This window comes from Phyllostomus hastatus, unplaced genomic scaffold, assembly GCF_019186645.2.
Source record: "Phyllostomus hastatus isolate PE091 unplaced genomic scaffold, TTU_PhHast_1.1 phas_scaffold_397, whole genome shotgun sequence".
In the NCBI taxonomy this organism is placed as follows: Eukaryota; Metazoa; Chordata; class Mammalia; order Chiroptera; family Phyllostomidae; genus Phyllostomus; species Phyllostomus hastatus.
Genome location: NW_025334029.1, coordinates 3,537,512 through 3,563,847, shown reverse-complemented (window position 1 = coordinate 3,563,847; position 26,336 = coordinate 3,537,512). Strand labels below are relative to the sequence as shown.

The window sequence follows — 26,336 nt, the reverse complement described above, 5'->3', positions numbered from 1 at the left end:
GAATCTAAGAAATGTGCACAAAATACTAAAAAAATGACTAAGTAATAAAACATACACTGTTTTCAAGTTGTAGTATCACTTACAATGATCTCTGATTTTTACATGTATCAAGAGAAGCATAAAAACAAACATAAAGAGAACTTTCTCAGATAAGTGGAGTTCCACCATATTGGTACACTAGTAGAGGTAGAATGATGGATAGTGATAATGGAGTTGAGGGAACACCCATTACAACAAGTGGGCATCGATACGCAGCCAACATAGTCCCTGACGAACATAGTGGACAAGATTGGTCATGCTGCTGTGCTGGGTCAAAGGCCACATCAATGTGTCCAGATCACCAAAGAATTCTGAAAATCAGACAAGATCTTGGTTAGGGATTTAAGTCACATCATGAAAATGTGCACCAGATTGATTAAGCTGACTTCATGCAAAAACACAACCATGTGAACATTGGAAAAATTATTCATTATTCATTCATTCAATGAAAATTTATAGAGTATCTACTAGAGGATCACAACACCATATGTATATCAAACACTATTTTTAAATGTTTTACCATGTTTTATTTATTTATTTTTTGAGAGAGGAACGGAGGGAGAAAGAAAGGGAGAGACACATCAATGTGTGTTTGCCTCTTGCGGGCCCCCAACTGGGGATCTGGACCATAACGCAGGCATGTGCCCTGACAGGGCATCAAACTGGAAACCCTTTTATGTACAGCCCAGCTCTCAATCCACTGAGCCACACTAGCCAAGGCTATCAAGCACTATTATTTAATCTTTATTTAGATCCAAAATCTCTGTAGCATAAATAATGTTTGTATTATTGTGATTAATAAATCCAATTTGATTTAAATCTGATAATTCACAGTACATTTTTTCAAATAACTATATATTTTCTCAAACAGTGATTCTAAAAGTACATTACAATACTGTGGAGGTTTGCGAGATACACACACACACTCACACACATGTATATATATACACATGTGACTATATATATTATACATGCTATATATTTGTCTGCATATTTATGTTTATATAATATATATACATTTAAACACATACATAAATTATGCATGTAAAATAAAATGTGCTTAAAATATTTATATTAGTTATTAAATTTATATTTTATGTATTATAAGTTTATATTTACAAAGGTATCTTTATACACTAAATGGCAGAGCCATGGTCTATATGATATCCAGCTGTTTGTCATTCTATGTGTTATTGAATTAAAAGTATTCTCTTTTCCTTTTGTTTAAATTAATTGAGTTTACCAAATTTCCTTGGCATGATGTAGACATAGCCAGTGAACCTGGACAGCAATTATAGCCATTGGCATCTGAGGCCAAATAAATGTCTAGGAGCCATCTTATTTGGTGAGGCTTACTGCCAATTCCTTCAGGGTAGGAAAATGACCTGCAAGTATGTTATATAACAACTCCCCTGATCCCCAGAATATGGATGGTAAGAATCCCCAGCTCATTCTCCTCCAGGTGACTTGAGGAAAGGGAAAAACCACTTAGGCAACCTACTGAAAAATGTAAATTAAGTATTAGACTTTCTGCTTTGTGTTGGGGGTGGGAGATGCAGGAAAGACTATATAATGTCTGGAAACTAGCTAAGTGTCCCTTTCCAGGTCTAAAATTGACTTGTTTAGCACTGTATTTATCTTGATTATAAGAGGGCTCTCTGTTGTCCCTTTTGATAGTTTCCCATAGTGAAGCAGCCTCAACCATGAGGAAATTGCACCTGTGTTGGTTGGGGTTGAGATATCAGGGGAAAGGCTGGAGATGGCTGTAAAGTAGTCAAGATGCTCTCTTGCCTTTTTGGAAAGCAATTTCCGTGCATGGGTTTCATGCACTTGATTGTCTGGCAGATGGTAGTTCACTAAATGATGCTTTTATTCCTCATGCTACTATAATGTATGGGATCCTTCTCTAAGTATGAACTTCATTTAATTATATGACACTTTTGCCATGGTTGGTGTGGCTCAGTGGACTGAGTGCTGGCCTGCAAAGCAAAGGGTCATTGGTTCAATATCCAGTCAGGGCACATGCCTGGGTTTTGGGCCAGGTCCCCAGTAGGGGGCACGTGAAAGTCAACCACACATTGATGTTTCTCTTCCTCTCTTTCTCCTTCCCCTCCCCCCAAAAAAAATCCTTTAAAAGACTTTTAATTATGTGATATGTTTTAACCTGTACTATGCAATAAAAGTAATTTCTGTTGATAAAGCAATAAATTATTTTTAGCATTTCAAATAGCAATACTTTCTTATTCAAATGAATGTGAGTTGAGTGGGAGCCAGAATTTCCAATGGGTATTCTACAGAAAGACTGCTGTGACATTCCTAACTAGATATCCAGGTCACTATTTCAATAACTGCTTTAAGTAAGCAGCTGGAGAGGTAGGGTACAGTGTTTCTAGATCAAAGGCCAGAGAGTAACATCAGCCCAATTGGCCCATAAATCATCTGCAGCTGCATAGGTGGATAGGCATGGGGCAAAAATGGAGACTTTCCACTGAGAGAGCTAACTTCATCCATCTCTATTACATGATTGGGTAGAAAAAGATGGACGTACATAGTTGTCTCTTTAGTAGGATGCAGAGTACCAAACAAAGGGAAGTGCCTCAGTTTCCTCATCTCTGTGTGGACACGGGAGATGTGGGAAAATTTTTCAACTCTAAGCAGTTCAGAAATGACAACTGTGTGAAACTCAAGGCTGCAAACAGAAGATTCCAAACCAGGTTCTCTCCCTAGTCCACTGAAAAGCAAAAGCCTAAGGGCAACATTAATAGGATATACTTTCTTTTCTGCTGGTACAGTGACAGAGTTGTTTTGACTCAGTATTAGGCAGAAAATTTAACAACTCCTTGATGCATTTGTGCTAAGGACAAGAATGGTTCCATTTCACTGGAACATCAGCATAATCACCACATTACTCCTAAAAAGTTCTGAAGTTAATTTCAAAGAAATTTCCTTAACAGATTTTGAAAATGGATGCTTATGCAAGAAATCCATACATATTCAACTGCCCTCCAATTATAAGTACAAAGTAAGATAGTGTTGGAGGCAGACAAGCTAGCCAAATTTTAAGATGTTTTGTGCCTTCACTTGCAATTCTAGAACACTTGGATAGTCTTGGTTGTCTGGACCTGTTGTCTTTGGATTTCTAAAAGCCTAGAAAAGTAGTCAAATTAAGGATTGCCCACTATTCAGGTAACTGAGGGCAGGAGATCACTGAAGGTCTCTGAGGACCCATTATTAATGCTGATCTCTAGATGGGCAGTGTAGTCTACTGGTTAAGAGTTCAGACTCTGGAATTGGACAGTTCAAAATTCAATTTCTGCTCCCAACATTAAAAGCTGTGACATTATGGGTAAGTAAGTTTCTTAACCTCACTGATCCTCAGTTTCTTCATCTATGGCATGGGGATAAAAGAGACAACAAATGATAAAGCAAATAGTGCAGTCGCTAGCATATAAAAATTGAGGTATAAACACATGTAACCAATATTTGCAAATATTCCCTGAAGTCAGTGTAAATTTATAGCTGAGTTGAGGGTCAAATTCTCAAATTATGGGATATGCTTTGATAGCCACAGAATCTCTGAGTTATATAGATATACAGTGTGGGGCAAAAGTAGGTTTACAGTTTTGAGTATATGAGACAGTATATTCTTGTATTATCATTTATTAATTGTTGTATTATTTTCCATATGAACATAGGTAAACTTACTTTTGCCCCACCCTGTCTAATAATATGGAGTAAGTAAAAAATTAAATATTCATAGTATTTCTACCTTGTATCTGATATTTTATGCTATTTGCTTTACACATATTATTTCATTTAACTCATCTCTATCATCCTTCTGGGTATTTTCTTCACCATCATATTATTATTATATCCATTATAGAGATGGAAGCTAGAAAGTAGCTCATAGATTTAAGTAACTTGCCTGAAGTTACCCAGCCAGTACATGACCCAGGCAGGATTGAAACATAAATGATCAGGGTTCAAACTCTGTGATATTCCTACTCCATTGGGACTGTTTTTCCCACATACTCAGCAATGCAGTAGTAAAGGTGCAGCACAGAGGAGGGGTGGGAAGGCTGTGCCTCATTCCATAATTGGACAGTGGAGAGGACTACCACAGACACTAGAGCAGCAGCTTTTCAGGGAGAAGAGAAGCAAGCCAGAACCCTGGGGCCAGAGTAGAAAGGAAAGGAGAGCTACCTGGGCTGTGAAGACTCAGGTTTGGGAGAAGAATTGGGCCAGGAAGCCTAGTAAATCCTTTGTAGTCAAACCCATGAGAATTTCCATTTGTATACAGGTAGCCTGAAGCCACAGCCTGAATCCAGAAAATCCCCATCACTCATTGTTGGGGACGTAGTAGCACCAAGCCCACTCTATGCAACTTTCACCATCTCATATCCCAGCAGCAGCCACTGGACCATGTAGAATGCTGATGCGTCCCTCTTCCTTACCAGACAGTTCTACTAATTCAAATTTCTGGTCAACTCTTTGCTGTCTGATTTCAAAATGTCCACATCCATCCTCACCTTGACTGGCATGGGGCTGTCCGTGGTTCCTGGGCCAGAATCACTGAGTCAAATGAATGACCAAGGCAAAAGTGCAGTTTATTTTTACTTCCCACCTTCACTAGGATATTGAGGCTTCATTGTGAATCTATTTGACAGTTAGGGTCATAGATGGCAGCATGAGACATCAAAGACCACTGACCCACTTCCCAGTAAAGCACAACCCTCCTTGCGCTTGTTTTGTAGCAAGACATCATGTGTTACCCTTACCTTTATCTCAGCTGTCAGTGTGTTGAAAATACTAGCTGAGCTTTGCCCTTGCTTCTGAATTCAAGCCACATTATCATGCACTCACTGGAGCTGCTGGTTATAATGAAGGTAGAGGCCTGAGTTCAACCTCACCCCTGAAAAAATATTAAAGTTGACAACAGCAGCCAACAGAATCTTAATGAATTTGCAAATCATTCTACATTTCTTTGCCTCTATTTTTCTGTTTTTATCCTTACCATTGAGTGAAAATCTGAAACAGTCATTTGCCGACACCTCACAGTTCAGATTAGTTTAAGCTTCAAAAGAGACAAATCCCAGGGGTTTTTTTTTTATTTCTTTTCACTTTCTCAGGGAAAAAAAAGGTCAATGTATCAGCCCAGAATTAATACCTTCTTCTCTCATCTAAACCCTGGAAATTAGAGACAGAAGGATAAGGCCACCAGGAAAATTCAAGTCCTTCAAAGCACAGTTGATTCCAACATGGTCCGTGAACAATGGATACAGCAGATGAGCATACCTTTGTTCTCTCTTGTCAGTTTGTCGGCCATGTCCCAGTTTTCATAGCCCTGTAATATGTTGCTAGTGATGTTGACGTGGCTGGCAGCCATATGGTGAATGTGCTGGGGGATTGTGACTGGGCCATTGTTATAGTTCCCCATTGCATTGAGGGAAGAGACGTTGTTGAGAGACACTGAGGATGGAGTGTTTCTGGGGAATAGGAACAGACAGATCATGTTAGGCTGGTTGGGAAAAATGACAGTGGGCTCTAGACCTCCCTCATCAGACTGGGACTTCATGAGAACACCATTCCCACAGTATGGTTTAGCATAGTGAACAAATATGAAGCTCAAGTGGAGTGGAACTTGTTCCCACACCCCACTGACTTATCAAATGATATCCTATAGCTTTTTCCAACACAGTAGGGTTCTCCAGAGGCTCCAGCATAGAAAGAGCTTATTATCTTCCCTTTCCTGTTTCATCTGGCCAACCACACAGGGCTGTAATGCCAGAATGAGCCATACTTCTCCATTTTTAATGTTAAACAGTAAAGTCACACTACCTTTGATAACCATTGATGATGCCACGTGTATTGCTACATTCTTTTAAAATACCAGAAAGAGCTGATAAATCTTTCCCTGGCATTAATTCTACTAATAAATGTAGCTCTTTGAATATTTGAATATATATGCTAAATTATATATATTTGAACATATATATATTTGAATATATGTGTGTGTGTATGTGTGTGTGTGTGTGTGTATATATATATTCAAGTGTTGTGATGTTTCAGAGAGAGAGAAACAGCTCAAAAATATAATGAGTTCTCTACCTGCTGCCAGAATGACTATTGGCATTTAGAAAACACTTGATGTGCAGTATTGGTATGTTATCAAAATGTTTTATGGAAATCACAATAAGAGTTTGCTCCAAATACAATCACCACAATAAGCAAAGTGCATTTCTTAAAAGTCCCCCAAGGAGCAGTATTAGGGAAGGTGGAAAATGTAAGATTCTGCACATCTGATTAGGATTCTTCAAGACATGCTCTACAGGAATGTCTGTTAATTGCTGACTGTTCACCTGCACACTCGTTAATAAAAAGAGACTTTGGGATTCCTACTTTAGGTACTACCAATGTATGGAGATAGATTTTTGTTTAATTCTTTAATGTCAGCAACAAGGAGTCACCTGCTGGCTGCACAAAACATGGAGGGCCTGACGTTAGATTGACCTGCTGAAGACTCCCTGGGGATAGTACCAAAGGCATGGGTGGCTTCCTTGCCCATGAGCAATGTTTGTGTATAACCCTGGCCTCCCTATACTCTTTTATCCAGACTGTGAACAACTGCCCAGACAAATGTGGCACAGTATGATCGAACATTTGAAAGGTGAAGTAAAACAAATGGGAGAAAGCTGTGTTTCGAACTCCCTAAGTCTGTATGTTTGAAGGAACTCCCTCCTCATTTCTCTGAACACAGATCCCACACACCATCAAGGAACCCTATCTCATTCCCCCTCCCTTTTACCAGCTATTGCTGTCGGCAACTCTAGATTTCCAGGGTGACTGTGTTCCTTAGTACTAACCATGTTCATAGAGCAGATGTGTACCCAGAGAGGCAGCACAGAGGATCTGGGGAAATAGAACATACAAGGTACCAAAATTCCAAAGTCCTGCTGGACTCCATATAGAAGCAATTCTAATATACTTGCCTTGAGACTCATGTAGGCTGAGCTTATAGCCAGGTGAGAACTTTGGTCCATTTCTGCAAACAGAGTATAACATATCTTTTGGTATGTTCTAGTATGAAGGGGGAAGTGGATCCTCACTTGTTCTACACTTGTCTAGTGTAAAAGGATGTGACGGTTTTCCTATTCTAGTTATAATTTCTGAGATGTTTGGATAGTTTCTTGACAGAAAGATTTATTCTCAAGACAGGAATGGGGTGGGAAGAGGTCCAAGCTCAGGGACCTAGGCACAAAAGAGTCAGCTAATGACATAGACACACACAAAAAGCAGGGAATGCTGGATTTCTTTATCATGGCATGTTGCTAATGCTATTTTTAGCCTTTTCCCCTAGTGTTGGTCATTAACTCTTACATGTCAAGTTATGGCAAGACAGGAATATGTCCTCATTTGTAATGTCTAGAGAAAACAGCAAAGCTGTCAGGTGTCACAAATGTTGAAAGGAGACCATGTGTCCTTAGAAATAAATGCTGAAATCCCAGGAGACCTGAATTCTAGTCCTAGTTCTGTCTTAAATTGCTGTGTGCTCCTGAGCAAGTCTCTTACCCTTCCAGGGATTTTTGTCTACTGGAAGAAAAGGTTGGACTCAATGATTACCAATCATGTCCAGAAGTCACAAGGGGAAACAAATCAACTTTATGACCTTACGCATCTTAAAAAGGCCATTTTAGTTCATAAACATTGAAGTGTTATCAAGGGATATTCTTATTTATCCCTATTCAAAATAGGTCTGCTACCTCCTGTCCCATGCCAAATAGTCCTTTCTAACCCCTTTTCTTGTTTCTATTTTTTCTTTGACATTTATCAACATCTAGCAAACTGCATGTTTTTTACTGTCTTTCTCCTCCAACAGAATGTGACTTTGACAAGGGCAGGAATTTTTCTCTATTTCTATTTATCCATTGTTATGTAGAAAAATGCCTGGTACACATACTATGTACTTAATTAATACCAGTTAAGTAAATGAACACTTTGTTTTCCAGCTATCCCTCTATTCCTTATGTAGTATCCACTATATATTAGGTGCTCTGAGAAGGGTAGAATAATACATAATAACACAAGGATATATAAAAAACATGTAAAGGGTATGGCAGGTATCTCATGCAAAGTAGGCACACAATGTTAGGTTAATAAAAGAATAAACAAGCCCTGGCTGGCATAGCTCAGTGGATTGAGTGCGGGCTGCAAACCAAAGTGTCGCAGGCTCGATTCCCAGTCAGGGTACATGCCTGGGTTGCAGGTCATGGCCCCCAGCAACCCCACATTGATGTTTCTCTCTCTCTCTCTTTCTCCCTCCCTTCCCTCTCTAAAAATAAATAAATATAATCTTTAAAAAATAATAAACAATCCCTCATTGAAAAGACCTAATAGTCTAATAGGGGAGCAGACTCTATGAATTTTTGGCAATCTATGGTAAAAGACCAAGAACTGTGGGAATTCTAGGGGTGGGGTTGTTTATACTTTCCAACTCAAAAACAGAACAATGACAACAAAAACCATAGCAGTGGTAGCAGCCACCATTTTTAAAGTTACTGTGTCCCAAACATGGTGATCTGGGCTTCATTAATAATATCTCTATGTTTCAGGGAACTCTGGGTGAATTTCTGCCACCACTGTTTCACAGACAAAAGGGAATAGAGAAGTTCAGCTCTTTTCTGAAGGCCATACAGCAAATTAGTTGAGGAACCAAAATGTGAAAGCAGGTTTGTTTTGAATGATAGTGGCCTGAGGGTAGGGATATCGAAGGACTGCATGAAAAAGGTGAAGAGACTAAGAAGTACAAATTGGTAGTTACAAAATACTCACAGGGATGTAAAATACAGGATAAGGAATATATCCAATAATATTGCAATAACTATGTCGGGTGCCATCTAGGTACTGGAAATATTAGAGGGAACACTTTGTAAAGGATATGATTGTCTAACCACTATGCTGAACACCTAAAACAAATAAACAGTAGTATTGAATGTAAACTATAATTGAAATATTTTTAAAAAGCAAGTCTGTTTTTCTCCAAAGTCCACTTTCTTTCCATTCCACCATGTTACCTAAAGGTCTTAGAAGCACCCACATGTACCTGTGCACTGAAACAGCACCTTTAAAGGCCTACTTCTTTCACAATTCCATAGCCTTCATAGCCCTCTTTCTTTTCCTTCTGTCTGTGTGACATTTGAAATTGTTTCCCAGCTCTTTAAACTGTCCACAACATGGCCTCCATGAGTCTGCATCAGGAGTTGGGAAATCTGGACCACTACCTGTTTCTGCATGGCCTGTGAGCTACAAATGGTTTGAAAAGATGAACATTTGCAATTGATATGATGATGAGAGGGAACACTAACTTCGAACCTCAATTAAGTAAAATGTTTTTTTAAGTCTTATTCTTATCCTTGGGTGACTTGTATTATAAAGGTTGTGATTAACTGTTACTATATTTTGAATTTTATCAGTAAATATTTGCATAAGCTTATGTTTTCTCTTTTATGCTCTCCATATAATAGCCTCAGTTTTGCCTCTCCACTGGCAAATCCCAAGATATGTAAAAGTTGGCACTTTACAGAATGTTTGCCGACCCTTGCTTTATACTAAGTAGGTTTTTCTTTTCCTTCCAACTGCGTTTTTGTTCTTTCTTATTACCTTACAGCCTTCCAGGCCAGGGGTGCTGCTTCTTTAATGTGCTGTGAGAGGCCCTGTATGGGGCCAGCAATACTCATTCACTGGGGAAGCCAGACTATAATATCTTTGGTTGCAGACAAGAAGTCCTCCTTTACTAGAGAGGCCTGAGCTCTCTTTCTCTTGGGCTTCCACAGAACTTTATTCATATATTTCATCTCACTCCACTGTACAGTGTGCTTCTGGAGTGCAGGAATCACATTGAATTCAGCTGTGCCCTCAGTCCCTCATAAGGAAATGCTCCTGAAGTGTGTGCTGAATAAATAGCATGTAACCCCTGGGCAATTGTTTTGAGTTTCTTTATTCATTACCTTTATGGTCTGCCAAAGGGAGTGTGCTTTCTTCAGACAGATGCTTTAAAAATCATTTCAAGAGTCTTTTAATGTCACTTCATAAGCTTAGGATGTGATTGAGTTCTTTTATTTCAGACCGTGTGTGTGTACACAGATATCTGTCTGTCCAGAAAGTATCCATCCATGTGCTATAAAAATGGAGGCATTTATTGAAGAAGACACAAGACACAAGAAACATTGTACACAGGACAATGACACCTCAATCCTCTTCAAAGTAGGCACCTTGAGACCTCACACAGATCTTCCAATCGCCATCAGCTGCCCTGTCATATTTTCCTGAATCTCATCAATGGTCTGAAATCTCTTTCCTTTCAAAGGTGATTTTAGTTTTGGGAAAAGCCAGAAGTCACAGGGTGCCAAATCTGGGCTGTAGTGGGGCTGAGTCACCTGGGTGATCTGATGTTTCAGCAAAAACTCTGCAGGAGACATGATGCATGAACAGGCATGCCACTGTGATGAACCTATTAATGATCAGTTGCCCATAGCTGTGGTCTTCTGAATCATCTAAATAGTTTCTGCATAGGAACCTTCAAGCTTAATGAAAAATTTGATGCAGATTTTTTGTGCTACTTGCTCAGTCATTTGGAATGCAATAGCCACGCAGTACACATGCTTAACTCAATGACATCTACCATCCCCACTGACTAGCACAGGGAAGTCATCATTGTTCATGCATGTGAATTCCAGTCCACTTTACTTGGCTGCCAGGTTACATCAATGCTGCGCAAACCATTCTCATTATACTAACAATGACAGGACTTTTTTCCAACAGACCTCGTATCTATTCTCAGTGATCTGTTCGTGGCTGCTTACCCAAACTTGCCCTTCATTTACTCTGTGCTCACATAAAACAGTTTTCTCTGAACCTTCCAATGGATATTTTTAAAAATATTTATTTACTTTACTTTTTAGAGAGGGGAAGGAAGAGAGGGAGAGAAACATCAATGTGTGGTTGCCTCTCATGCACCACCCACGGGGGACCTGGCCAGCAACCCAGGCATGTGACCTAGACTGGGAATCAAACCAATGACCCTTTGATTCTCAGGCCAGCACTCAACCACTGAGCCACACCAGCCAGGGCTATTTTTATTTTTTGAACTTGCAGAGAGAAATGTTCTTTTGCTTTTGTCCATCATTATAAAAGTAAGACCTAATTCAACAATTTAAATAGTATTTCCTTTCAATACAGTAACTGAGTTAAAATAGGTGAGATCACATGGTACTTGTCTTTCACTGCCTGGCTTATTTCACTTAGTACAATGCTTTCCAGATCCAACCATCTGTTGTGAAGGATAGGAGTTCCTTCTTTCTTCTGCTGTGAGGTATTCCATTGTGTAAATGTACCAGTTTTTTGATCCACTCATTTACTGATGGACACTTAGGTTGCTTCCAGCACTTGGCTAATCTAAATTGTCCTGCTATGAACATTGAGATGCATAGGTTCTTTTGAGTTGGTGCTTCAGGATTCTTAGGGTATGATACTAGCAGTGGATATTTTCATGATATTACAGTAGAGTTCATCATGCCACTGCTTTGGGAGTATGCTTCACAGATATTTATAAAGTGGCAGAGGAGCCTATTTTACTCTTGAAGAAAGAGTTTTCATCAGAGAAACAAGAATTTTGAAATGATGAAAAATGAAAAAAAATAAACTCTTTGCATAAGTATGCATCCATAGACATCTATTTTTCCTTCCCATACCAGCTTGCATTGGTGAGGGAAGTATTGGCATCAGAGTAAAACTAATACTCAAGCATGCAATACTCAAGCAAGCATGTGTCTAACACTCTTAGACACATAGCCAATTCACAGCTGAGCCACAACTAGGATTCAAAAAATCTCCATCTAAGAATAGCTCTTCAGATGCGCCTTGAAGTCATTAGGTCCTGCCCTTGTGTTTTAGAGATGGAAAAACAAACCCAGAGAAAGGAAGGGATTCTCTCAGCTTACTTTGGAAGTTAAGGGCAGCATGAAGACTAGGTCAATGGATTTCCAGGTACCCACCCTACTGCTGGAAAACTTAGCTGTCCCAAGCACATATAGCTCTATGACCATTATAGTAGATGCATTTATATTTTAGGTCAGGCTGTTTTAGTATTAATATAAAATTCATCATGAAGGCTCAGATAATTGGCTGAGTACCTTTACTTTTTCAGCACTATTATGCCTTTGGCTTTATTAAACAGCACTTACCATGTATCAATAAATATTTCATTGAACTTTCATTACTGAGTGAACCATTAAAATATCACTGCATTAAACTTAACTTTTAACCTGCCTCTCTGAAATGGCATGGTGCTTACTATCTCATTAACAGATATATTTTATGGTCATAATTTGGCTTATAGATCAAATAGTTAAAAAAATTGGGAGTCGCATCATGTTAAACTTTTCTGTTTTGCCCATTAGATGAAACCTGAGTAAATTTTTTTTGTGTGTACAAAAATTACTGTAGTCTGAAAATTTACCTTTATTTCTGAGTTTTCAATACAAAATATTTGTGGTCTATTACATCACTAATTTTCTGAAAGAGCAATTTTCATAAGATACTTACTTTCCATTGCCTACCCATGAAGATGGTATCTGAGTGACTTTTGAAGCATTTTGCTAGAAAAGAGAGAAAAAGAGAGGAAAATAAGGACATCTATTTGTGTTTTATTAATTCAGAACAAGGTGGAAGTGTGATTTAGAGTATATTAATATTGATTGCAGCATTTTGGAATGCCTCCTGTTTCATTTGCAGAACTGGGATGTATGTGCACATCAGCACACCATGACACACACTCAATGCAAATAGCTGGTTAGGATAATTAGTGGGCTCCAATCAAGACCATGAAGGTCACTTGATGAAAGGAGTCATACACTAAGAGTCCCAATGAATCAGACTCAGTTCTCCAAGAAGTGGTTTAATTATCCTCATCTGAAATTTATTCTGCAAAACAAGCTCCTTAGAGTACAGCAAGCTTTTCACCTTTGGCTCAAGTTGCAAATGTTTTTCCTGGAATGCAATGTGGGCTATAATTTCTGATATCCTAAGAATGTGCCAGGACCAAATAGTGCTTTGTGTTTTGCTTTTTCATGAATTGACTTGATTTGATATATTTACATGTCAAAGCCTCATGGCTGACAGTTTTCACTATTTAACAATGCAGCTGGTGCAGGGCTACACTGCAATGGAATTTTAAACATTATATTTTTCTTTGGTGGATCTGGGATGGTTGAAAGAATGGGCCTCCTGTATTTTCATGGCCAAACACTCATGGAGTACAGAGAACCCTGTTACTAAGCATCACCACAATAGTATAGTGATCTGGTTCATTATAATGAATTTATCAGGTTGGAGCCCAAGTAGTACAAGGCCAGGACACTTTGGCATTGAGCCTGACTCAGGCCTGCCTCTCTGGCCTCATGACTCAGGTTATACTCTTCTTCTTCCTCTCAAGTTCCCACCCAGACCCCTTTGCAAATGGGGTATAAGGGAGAGAATCAGTACTTTCAGGAACACAGTGACAATGCAACACTTCTTTGGACCTTAGAGATCCATACCTAAGGTGAATTCTGAAGACTTCAGCTTTTAATCTCAAAGAAGCTCAATGTACTGCCAGAGGAGTGAGTTATTAAACATCTGTTTGGTATTTTTCAATGCTGTGAAAACTACACAGGACAGGCTGAAGAGGGCCGTAGCTCCCAAAGTGTGATCACAGGGCCAGCAGCATTAGCATTACCTAGAAAGTTATTAAAATGCAAATTCCAAGGCCCCATCCCAGACAGTATCAGGTAGTCTTGGGGATGGGACCCAGCACTCTGGTTTTATGAGCACTCTAGGGGATTGTGATGCCCATTCGAGTTTAAGAACCACTTTCTAGAGCATAGGTTGGTATAGTAGACATGTGAAGGGATGGACGTCTGTTGTATTTGAACCTGTTCATCTACCACACGCACCAGATTTATGGCATTATGGTCACCCCACATAGTAGCTAGTGAACTTGCTCTTTATCTCAAACCAGTCAGTGTCCTCATATAACTGTATCCTGCCACTCACTGGGTTTGGATGATTGATGCAAGGTCATGATTTAATTCATTTAATTTTGAAATTTGCTTTGGTGCAATTTAGCCAAATGGTGCCATTCACTTGGCAAATACATAAATAAACATTGGGTTTTTTTTGAGACCAGCCCAACAGGAACCCTGAACCTCCTCAATTCTACATCATGACCACTACTGGGGGCGGGGGTAGAAGCAGCAGAAGCTCCACTGACCCTCAAGCCAGTTATTGTTGGTATAGTAGCCAGGCCTAGTACCAGGCTATTGCTTGTAGTTTTCATCCAGGCTCATTCCTAAGTTTTGGCATTGCATTTTGAGGTAAATATATATTTTGCTTGCAAATTTAGAACTTCAGGTCTCTAGATGGTATATTTATTTATTTGTTGTTTGTGTGATTGTTGATTTTAGTAAGCAAAGCAATCACTTGTATTAAAGCTCAATCACTGTACTTGAAGACTTCTCATGGTCAAAGGGCTGCATGAGTCGAGAAATTTCTGGACTAGATTCTCTTTAACATAATGTTGGCCATAGTCAGCCACAGGCTATGAGTCCCTCATACAGGGTGCAGCAGAAGACATTACCTCCACTGACTGCAACTGGGAAGCTGCCAAGGTCCATTTGGACAATCCAGAGAATAATGAGGTGATTGCACTATCATTGTGCCTTTTCTCCATGGAATCAAATCAAACCTAAGCTATCTGCTGAGCCCCAAAGCAGAAGTGAGAGGACGATGGCATACCACAGTGAGGGAGGTTAAGCTTTTGACAGCAACAACCTTGGTATTTAATAACATGCCTATCATATCTTATTACTGATTTAATCATGCAGGATCTATAAATTATACAAAATAAGGATTACCTTAAAATATTCCATTAGTGATCTGGAGTACTTCATAGCATGGTCCTTCTTCAGTTTAAACATCCTCAAGTAGAGAAGAGATAAACATCGGTAGCTGTGGTGATGAAGAAAGGATTGTGTTAATACCAGTGCTTAAGGAAATCAGTAAACTGTAAAAATAAATGCTGACTCATATTTTGCAGTTACTCTCCTATAGTTACTGAGAAACAAAAGTAGTAAGAACATTAAAAGAGAATGAGTAAGCATTAAAATCCTATCTTGATAAAGATATAAATTAGGAGAGTAAATGTTTAGTCAGCAAGATGGGAGAAATCCATTAGTTATCCTTTAATAGTTTAATAGAAAACAAGAATAATGATCTGGGCTAAGCAGCTTAAGTTGATCTGGAGTTTTCAAATTGTACTGCAACATTTCAACCATTTCCTCTTGGCCTCCATGGGACTTACCATAATACTGCCAGCTTTTTGTCCCCATCTGAAGCCAAGGGGCTTGCAAAATTCTTAAGTCTCATTGCATACCTTTGAAGAGAAAGGACAAGCTCAAATGGAATGTATATTACCCTTCAGAAAGTTCCAAAGTTATTGGTATTCTCATAATCTGAATGTCTTAGCCCCACATTTGTGCTGGGTAGGAAGACTGACTAGGGCAAATGGGCAAAAACATACGTTCTTAAAAACATAAAGAAATGATAATTGTGAGTGCAGCTTGACTTACGTAAGTTAGCTCTGGAGAAATCCAGTGAAATCTAGAGCTCATGTTCTAGGACAGTGCTGTGGAATTGCTGTTGGTTATCAGTTTGTATAAATGCTGTTTCTAGGAACATCCTAGCTAAACATTATTGGTTTTTCAATGGGAGGTTTACCCAAATGTCAATCTCACTTGTGTTTATGACAGATGAGTTAAATAATACACAACTATGTCTGATATGAACATGGAGAGACCACAATCACACAGTTAAAAAGGTCTTTTCTAATGATTCAGGTTTGGAATATATTCCTATAGAAAATGATATTTTTATTAAAGGAATATGATATCACAACATTTGATGGTCTAAGTACCCTTAATTTATGGTCCTTCTATATTTTGTCCATTCTCTTTAATTGTTACTTTCCACACTGGGGTGATCAAAGGCTGAGTAATTGTTATTTTTTTCCTTTTAGTTGAGCACATTTCATTCTAGGCATTTAGATTCTTGAAAATCAGTTCATTGCATAAAATCATTGTCTGTGCTTCAGTAAAAATTCAAAGGTACTTGTGGTGAAATAAGTAAGAGAGTTCAGTGTTGCAGAAGAAATTTGAAAGTGCTCAGGCAGCCTGGACTAGTTCTTGTTTATGATAAGCCAATGGAGAAGCAGCAGGGATTCTATTCTTATACCATGAACTCCTCATTTTCAGCAGCCTCCCCAGAACAGCAGCACCCCTGAGCTGGCCTCTCAAGACTCTGCACATCCCCACCATACTCTATACCCCTGTTCTCCCACTTATGCTCCCAATTTTGTTCAGTGAACATTTTCCAACAAGAGGGCCTGTGCACTTGATGTGAGCCCTTCCTGTTCCTGCAATACTAACCAAAAGGATTTTTATTATGTAATAAATCTGATGAAATGTCAAGTTATTGTGATGCTCCACTTGTTTTCACAAATACATTACCACTGCAGATTTCCCAAGGCTCAGAGCAACTATAATTACTTGAATGAAGAAAATGGGGCTTTCTCTGAAGTCAGCATACTGTTTGGGATAGAGTAATAAACATATCTTCAATATAATATTGCACTAATAAAACTATGTTCATATTACAGTCACCCTCTGATAGTAACAACTTGTGAATTGACTTGATAGTGGAGCCTTAATTGCTTAAATGGATCAGAAGACCTAGGCACTTTAGCCTATTTTATTCCCAACTAAAATTTCTCTCAAAAGAATTATACACACACTATAGTAAATGTAAAAAATGTAAATATACAGAGAGAAGACACACAAGGGAGGACATACAAGAGGATGCACACACACAGAGGACACACATGTAAAATTGGTATAATCTGGAAAAAGGTGGTCAAATCTTAAAAAGTCCATGGATTATCAGAGTCTATGTTCTGGTTGGTATTCTGTACTATAGTTAAGCAAGCTATTACTCTGGGGGTGGATCTGGGTAAGGGTGCACAGGAGCTTTCTGTATCATTTCTTACAACTGTATGTGAATCTATTATTAACTCAAAACTAAAAATAAATTTAAAATATTGACTTTAAAGTGAATGTTCATAAATTTTTCACTGAATTTAATCAGGTTCCACTGAAATATACTTCTGATGGCAGTAAACTATTATATAATAAAAAATTGTGATTAGAAAAAAAAAGCATTTTGGGAAAAAATTAAGGGAAGTGTTTTCTAATGGAAATAAACAGCAAAGATTAACATTTCATTTTTTGCAAAAAAGAACCCTGATGTTTTTGTTTTTATGTATTTTAAGAGAGCATAAATTTCCTAAAATAAAATTAATAAGAAAGAAAAATATATAGAAAGGGAAAACACCCATAATTTCACCTCATTACAGCTATGAGCTCAGTTCTCTTCCACGTTGGTTCACATTCAGAAACACATTTTTCATGGTTAGAAATGTAATGTATTTAGCTTGCTTTTACTTTAACATCATGATATAAACATTTTTATGCAGCTACATAGTTTCCATCATTGTTGTACTTCAATGGCTGCAAAGTATTCTGTTGAGTGTACTGTGATGTAATTAATTACTCTTCTATTATTGATTTTTTTGTTCGCTTCTAATTGTGTGCTATAATTTATGCCAAATGGAACACTACAGAATTTGACTTATTGGCTCAAAATATATAAATGCTCATTTTTGTAGGTTTTCCTACAGAATGACAAATTATCCTCAATTTACAATGATCATTTTCTACTCCCATCATCAGTATAGGACAGGCCTAGTTCACGAATATTGTGTGTGTGTGTGTGCTAATACCTGGTATTAGCATCTTTATATTTTCTTGTTAGTTTAAAAAGGGCCTATTGTAAAATTCTTGGGTGAATAGAAGACATGAATTATCTCCATGTTTGTTCATTGTTTTCTTTCAATTTTTGTTGCTTGCAATTTTTGCCAGAATTTCATTTTGTGCAACTTTGAAAATCACAGGTGGCCTTGAATAGACATTGAAAAAAAAACAATTTTGTCTTAAAAGCTACTGAATGGTAATGGCAGCTTTCACTGTGTATGATGTTGGAGAAGTACTTTATATGTTTCTCAACAGAGAAAAAACAAAGATGACTGGCTACCTGTGATTTTCCTTAATATCTCTTTACTTTTGTTGTTTTAACTAAATCTTCTTATTCCATGTGAACATATTTTTTTCTTTGTAATAGTTCACATTCTTTAGAAATTTTGGAATGCTTTCTTATAAAATATGCGTGCTAAGTTTGGGTACCAGCGTCCTTAGATTTGTAAACATTTTGTTTACAAGTAACATAGTAAAAAGCTAAAATCCAGTCCTGGAATTGTTGATTAATCAAGCCAGAGGTGACCACAATATAAGGGCTTACCAGGTGAAATACAGTTCACTCAATCAAAAGCAATTATTTAGTCAATCCAGGAAATGATAGTGCTTACCCACTATTCAGAGGTGGGTTAAATTATTTTACAAATATCTGCAAGGTACTGGAGAACCCTAGAATGGATATGATTTCATTGTTTCTTTCTTTCAGGAATTTTTTGATTTCCCACAAATTCTACTCTGCTAAGACCAACAGGCCAAAAAATTTCATTTAAAATGCAAATGAAACCAATAATCTGTGCAGGTAATATATCCTCTCCTATTTTCATTCTTTCATCTCTACCCTGCCCCTGCTACCACCTTGTCTGTTTCCCTTAAATTCCAGATGCATTGAAAGTCTAATTCACACTTATGGCCTTAGTGCTGACTTTATGTTAGAACAGTATTCCCTCCCTTTTTAATAACCAAGGCAGAAAAATTCTTAGAAAACATGGTTTATAACAGAAGTCCCAATAATACCACTTTTTTGAATTATAAAATTACACTTTGAGTAGATAAGTGTCAATGCCAAACAGTGAAATTATTACAGTTCTACCCACCACATTTCCACTTTACTTTTATGAATATTGCAAATTATAAATCATTGTAAGGGATAATTTATAGAAACAGTGTCCATCAATTATAAATGTCCATGATATTAATAAAATGGCAAGAACTAATTGTCATGATTTCTAAGAAGAAGATGCCTTGGATAAACCATTACTATGTGGAAATTATATTTTAAAAAATAGCAGCTTCCAATTATGACTGAAACGGGTTTAGGAAGATGGTTGCAGAACAGCCGTTTACCTCAGGAGCTCCACAGTCTCAGAGTACATAGTATAGGGAGATTTTGCTTCCAGAGGGTTGCACTCCATAGCATTGCCACATTCAGTGAATGACAGGGCTGCATCAGCATAATTCACAGCTTTGCCAAATTTCTCAAGCTGAAACAGGAATAAGAGTCATCAGTATAATATTCCCCTTTCTCCTTTATATTAAGGAGGGGTTCGCAAAATGGGGCAATTTTGCAATCCTACCTCAGGGAACATTTCACAATATCTGGAGACATTTTTGGTTGTTGCCACTAGGGAACAGAGGGCATCTAGTGGGCAGAGGCCAGAGATGTGACTAACCATTCAGCAATGCACAGGGCAGGCTCCACAGTGGAGAATTATCCAGCCTAACAGTGTCAAGTCTGAGAAACCCTGATGTAGAGGTGGGACGATGTATGAATGTATGTTGACAATAATGCGACTGATATAATGTTCTATTATAACTACACTGAGGCTGGTTAAGAAAAGAAAACTTCAGATTAGGTATCATGTGTGGTGGTATTATCATGTATCTGTGGTATTATTGTTGTTGTTGTTATCTTTTTTAGTACACCAGAATCCAAATCACTGCCTTGACTAGATTCTATTCACTAAATTTATTTAGTGAATTGTAAATTGTAGTGTCCTATAGACAAGCTTGCAATGGAACTCTTCTTTTTTAAGACTTGTGGACAACTAACACATATAGTCTTTAATTAGAACTCTTTGTAATCACATGAACCTTACTTCCAGGAGAGGAGCAAAAAAAATGAATGCAATTGTCATGAAAAATGTGAAGCTATAGTGTGACTGTTGACAATAATCACATCAATTTCACTGTAAATAATTGTCTGAAATAGTGGGTCAAAAGCCAAGAAATAGCACTACTAAATATTTTAGTTTAGTAAAATTTTATTGCAAAAGATTTTAGCCTCAATAATGGTCACAATTAAAGTGATTTAGACAAGCTGATTTTTTTAATGTGTAATGAATATTATATATGACACTTTATACTGAGTATTTTATAACAGTATTTAACATTTTCAATGTCTGATAGCTAGATGTCAGAATTCCACTAGTGTATAATTCTATGTAAAAGAACAATATAATGCAGATTTAGCTATTTTAATTTCCTTATATACCTTACATCAAAACATTGTCTATGCAACTGTGCAGGCTTCAATTCTCAGGATGGCAGAGTAGCTGTCTCTAGTAAAGGATTAAGTACAACTATAAAATGATGACTTACTTGTCCTACAGAATCTCTTGTTGTAAATGACTTTTTACAATAAATGTTTTTCAGCTTTTATGTACTGCAAGAATTCTGTGGTTTCGTTTCTGTGAGATGCTGTGTAAAATATTTTCAACCAAATTCAAAGGGTTTTTTTTTTGAAAATCTGTGTATATATGCAAACTACCACCCTCTCCCACTTTAGAAGATAATCTCCTTAGGTTATCTGGCTCCAAATAGCTCTCTCATTTGGAAATTAATCTTTATATTCTGATTTTGGACAATGTGATTTCATTCACAAATCCACAGCTACAAGAATCTTTAAAGATCTCCTAGCCCCAACACCTGCTTTTCAAAAAGGAGAATCCGTAGTCCAGAGGAATTTCATGAGCATAGTGCTAGTTAGTGCTCAGGTCACATCTCCTATAATATAAGGAACTTGAACTACAGGGGGGCTTCCAACTCTAGAATAGACATAAGCCTAGCAAAGATATCTTACTCTGAAATAAATAAATGTTTTCAACCATTTTTTCATTGTCACCACCCTCTGATGGAGCTTTTTAAGATTTTTCACATACTCCCTTTGAAATTTTAATGCCAACCATATCCTGATCTCTCTCTCTCCCTCTCTCTCTCTCAAATAGGGTCCAGCTGACAGTTTTATGTGACCAGTATAGTATTTTTTAAACCCAACCCGAGGACATGTTTTCATTATTAGAGGAAGAGAGGGAGGGAGGGAGGGAGGGAGGGAGGGAGGGAGGGAGGGAGGGAGAGAGACAAAGAATGAGAGAATAAAACATCCATATGGAACTGGCAAACTTTAATGCACAGAAAATGCTCCAACCAACTGAACCACATGGCTAGGACTCCTGATGATCTCTTTATGTACTGTGGCTTTTTGAAGAGTCACACACCATTGAAATATCTAAGGCTGTTTCACTCCACTCTCAAGAACCATTTTTCCCTACATGGGGACAGAATTTCCTCAATTGAAAATCCATTGTCTAAATGGATTAGACCAACAGTGGTTTGGGGAGGCTGGAGCACTTAAACAGACCCTGGACAGCAGAGAGTATTGCTTATTCTTAATTATATGTATATGTTTTTCTGTATCACTGATTTTTCTCAGTTCTTTCATAATTTTTTTGTTGTTTGCATGTCTGTGGATGACCACAAAAACATCATGAGTACTGATTTGGAGATTACAAATAATTTGAATGAGTAGGTGAATTCACAAATACAAATCCCTAAATAATGAAAATCAACCATATTTTGAAATGTATCTTAGGTAAGACTTCCATTTTGTTAAAATAACAATACTATATTTTATATTAGCAATAAAATGGGTATTTTTTTTCCTTCTTGTTCAAGTACAGTTGTCTCCATCTTCCTCCACCACCCCAGCCATCCCCACCCCCCACCCTTGATTCTACACACTTTGGCTTTGTCCATGTGTGTTTTATATATGTTTCTTGATGACCCTTCTCCTTCTTCTCCCATTATCCCCCTCTGCTCTGGTTACTGTCAGTTTGTTCTTTATTTCAATATCTATGGTTATATTTTGCTTCCTTGTTTGTTTGTTGATTAGGTTCCACTTATGGTGAAATCATATGGTATTTGTGTTTCACTGCCTGGCTTATTTCACTTAGCATAATGATCTCCAGATCTATCCATGCTGTCACAAAGGGTAGGAGCTCCTTCTTTCTTTCTGTTGTGTAGTATTCCATTCTGTAAATGTACCACAATTTTTTGATCCATTCGTTTACTGATAGACACTTAGGTTGCTTCCAGCACTTGGCTATTGTAAATTGTGCTGTTATGAACATTGGGGTGCTAGGGTCTTTTGGATTGCTGTTTCAGGGTTCTTAGGGTATAATTCCAGCAGTGGAATTGCTGGGTCGAAAGGCAGTTCCATTTTTAGTTTTCTGAGGAAATTCCACACTGTTTTCCACAGATGCTGCACCAGTCTTCATTTTTATCAACAGTGTACTAGAGTTCCCTTTTCTCCACAACCTCACCAGCACTTGTTTGTTGGTTTGTTTATGATGGCCATTCAGACATGTGTGAAGTGGTTTGCCTTTGCATTTCTGTGGTGATTACTGATGTTGAACATCTTCTCATATGTCTATAGGCCATCAGTAAGTCTTCTGTGGAGGTGTCTATTCAGGTCCTTTGCCCATTTTTTAATGTTGAGTTTTGTAATTTCCTTATAAATTTTGGATATTAACCCCTTATCGGATGTGTTGGTGAATATGTTCTCCCATTCTGTGGATTGTCTTTTCATTTTGTTGATCTACTTTGCTGTGTAAAAACTTTTGAGTTGGATATAGTCCCATTCATTTATTTTTCTTTTGTTTCCCTTGTCTGAGGATATATAGCAGATAACATATTGCTATGAGCAATGTCTGATATTTTACTGCCTATGTTTTCTACCAGAATTTTTGTGGTTTTGGGTCTAACATTTAAGTATCTGATCAATTTTGAATTTATTATTGTGTTTGGGGTAAGAAGGAGGTCTAGTTTCATTTTTCTACATTAAACTTAGTAACCGTCCAACTTTCGCAACACTATTTATTGAACAGTCTTTATCCCATTGTATGTGCTTGTTTCCACTGTCGAATAGTAATTGACTATAAAGATGTGGGGTTGTTTCTAGGTTTTCTATTCTGTTCCATTGATTTAAGTGTCTGTTTTTATGCCAGTACCAGGCTGCTTTGATTACTTTGGCCTTATAGTATAGTTTGATATCAGGAAGCTTGATTCCTCCAACTTCGTTCCTCTTTCTCAGGATCACTATTGCTATGTAGGGACTTTTGTGGTTCCATATAAATTTTGGAAATATTTGTTACAGTTCCTTGAAATACATCATTGGTATCTTAACAGGAACTGTGTTGAATCTATAGATTTCTTTGGGTAGGATGGACATTGTAATGATGTTAATTCTTCCTATCCATGAACATGGTATGTGTTCCACCTATTTATATATTCTTCAATTTCTTTCTTCAGTTTCTTATAATTTTCTGGGTACAGGTCTTTGATATCTTTGGTTAGATTTACTACTAGACATTTTATTCTTTTTGAAGCAATAGTGAATGAGATTGTTTTCTTAATTTCCTTTTCTGTTAGTTCATTATTTGTATATAAAAATGTAACTGATTTATGGATATTAATATTGTATCCTGCTACTTTGCTGAATTCATTTATCAGTTCTAATAGTTTCTTTTTTTCTTGTTCTACTTTACTTTTTTTTCCAGAATTTCTTGTTGTTTAAGTACCGTTGTCTCCATTTTTCTCCCACCAATACCCCCATCCCAGTCACCCTCAACCCCCATCCTCAATCTTACTCCCCTTTGGCTTTGTCCACATGTCCTTTATATATGTTTCTTGACAACCTTTCTCTCTAATCTCCCCAATATCCTCTCCCACCTCCCCTCTGATTACAGTCAGTTTGTTCTTAATTTCAATGTCCCTGGTTATAATTTGCTTGCTTGTTTGTTTTGGTAATTAGGTACCACTTATAGGTGAGATTGGAATCTCTGGGGTTTTCTATGTACAGTATCATGTTATCTGCAAATAATGGCAGTTTTACTTCTTCCTTTTTAATTTGGATTTCCTTTATTTCTTATTCTTGTCTGATTGCTGTAGTGAGGAATTCCTGTACTATGTTAAATAAGAGAGGTGAAAGTGGACACCCCTGTCTTGTTCCTGATCATAAGGGGAATGCTTGTAGTTTTTCTCCATTGAGTATGATACTGGGAGTGGGTTTGTCATATGTGGCCTTTATTATGTTTAAGTATGCTCCCTCTAATCCCACCTTGCTGAGATATTTTTATCATAAATGGGTGCTGGATTTTACCAAGTGCTTTTTCTGCATCTTCTGATCTGATTGTGTGGCTTTTATCCTTCATTTTGTTTATGTGATGAATCACATTTAGGGATTTATAAATGTACCAACCTTGCATTCTCAGAATAAATCTCATTTGATCATGGTGTACGATGTTTTTGATGCACTGTTGTATTCTGTTTGTTAATATTTTGTTGAGAATTTTAGTGTCTATGTTTATCAGGGGTATTGGCCTATCATTTTCTCTCTTTGTAGTATCCTTTTCAGGCTTTGGAATTAGGATAATGCTGGCCTCATAAAATGAGTTTGAGAGCCTTCCTTCCTCCTGAATTTCATGAAGTAGTTTGAGAAGGAGAGGTGTTGTTTCTCAGAATGTTTGGCAGAATTCACCTGTGAAGCCATCTGGTCCATGGCTTTTGTTTGTTGGGACTTTATTGATTACTGCTTCAATTTCACTAGGTGTCATCTATCCATTCAGATTACCTGAATCTTCCTGATTTAATTTTGGAAGTTCATATGCTTCCAGGAATGTATCCATTTTGTGCAGGTTGTTCAGTTTGTTGGGATATAGATGTTCTTAATATTTTCTTTAAATTATTTGTGTTTCTTTGGTGTCAGTTGTTATTTCCAATCTTTCAATTCTGCTTTTATTTTTGGGTTCTTTCTCTTTCTTCCTTAATGAGTCTGCTGAAAGGCTTGTCAATCTTGTTTATCTTTTTAAAGAACCAGCTCTTGGATTCGTTGATCTTTTGTATCACTTTTTAGGTTCTATTTAGTTTGTTTCTGCTCTGATTTTTATTTTTCCATCCTTCTATTCACTTCAGGCTTTGTTTATTGTTCTTTTTTTTTTAAGTTCCTTCAGGTGTGAAGTTAGATAATTTATTTGAGCTTTTTCTTTTATATATAGGCCTGTAATACTATAAATTTCACTCTTAAGAAGAGTTTCCCAGTGTCCCACATATTTTGGATTGTTGTCTCTTCATTTTCATTTGTTTCAAGGTATTTTTTGATGTCTTCTTTGATCTCATTGTTGACCCATTCATTGTTCAATAATTTATTATTCAGCTTCCATGTCTGCATGTTTTTCAGTGTTCTTGTGATTGATTTATAATTTTGTAGCATTTTGTTCAGAGAAGATGCTTGATATGATTTCAATCTTCTTAAATATTCAGACTATTTTTGCATTCTAACATTTTGTACATTCTAGAAAATGTTACATGTGCACTTGAAAAGTGTGTATAGTCTTCTGCTTTGGTGTGAAATGCTCTGAAGAAATCATTAAATCCATTTGATCTAGTGTGCCATTTAAGACTGTTGTCTCCTTGTTGATTTCCTGCCTGGAACATCTATCCACTGAAGTCAATGGGGTGTTACAATCCCCAAATATGACTGCATGTCTGTCATTTTTGCCCTTTATGTCCATCAAGATTTACTCCATATATTTAGCTGCTCCTATGTTGAATGTGTAAGGGTTTACTAGGGTTATATACTCTTGTTGGACTGTTCCCTTTATTATTATGTAGTGTCCTTCTTTGTCTATTACTATTGCCTCTATTTTAAAATCTATATTGTTGGATATAAGTAGTGCTACTCCAGTTTTTTTCTATTCATTTGCATGAAATATCTTTTTCCATCCTTTTGCTTTTAGTCTGTGTGTATCCTTTGATCTGAGATGGGCTTCTTGGAGGCAGCATATACATGGGACTTGTTTTCTTATCCATTCAGCTACCCTATGCCTCTTGGTAGGGGCACTTAGGCCATTTACATTTAAGGTGATTATGGATAGATATGTATGCAGTCCATTGTTATTCTTTCATTTTTCCTTTTTTAGTTTTTTTAAAATTTTTATTTTCTTATTTTCAATGGCATATTTTATTGTTGTTCAACTACACTTGTCTTCATTTATCCTCCAACAC

At 37.2% G+C, this 26,336-nt stretch overlaps 1 protein-coding gene across 1 annotated transcript in view; it reads right to left on the bottom strand.

The window, feature by feature from the left end:
• Nucleotides 1-228: 228 nt before the first annotated feature.
• AFF2 (AF4/FMR2 family member 2) overlaps nucleotides 229-26,336 on the bottom strand; it is a 572,513-nt gene continuing 546,405 nt past the window's right edge. Inside the window, exons 17-22 of the mRNA XM_045820496.1 lie at nucleotides 19,341-19,477; nucleotides 15,434-15,505; nucleotides 14,988-15,081; nucleotides 12,640-12,692; nucleotides 5,335-5,525; nucleotides 229-350 (exon numbers count right to left, since the gene is read on the bottom strand). Coding sequence (XP_045676452.1) covers nucleotides 229-350; nucleotides 5,335-5,525; nucleotides 12,640-12,692; nucleotides 14,988-15,081; nucleotides 15,434-15,505; nucleotides 19,341-19,477 — 669 coding nt within the window. The remainder of the gene's footprint in view (nucleotides 351-5,334; nucleotides 5,526-12,639; nucleotides 12,693-14,987; nucleotides 15,082-15,433; nucleotides 15,506-19,340; nucleotides 19,478-26,336) is intronic.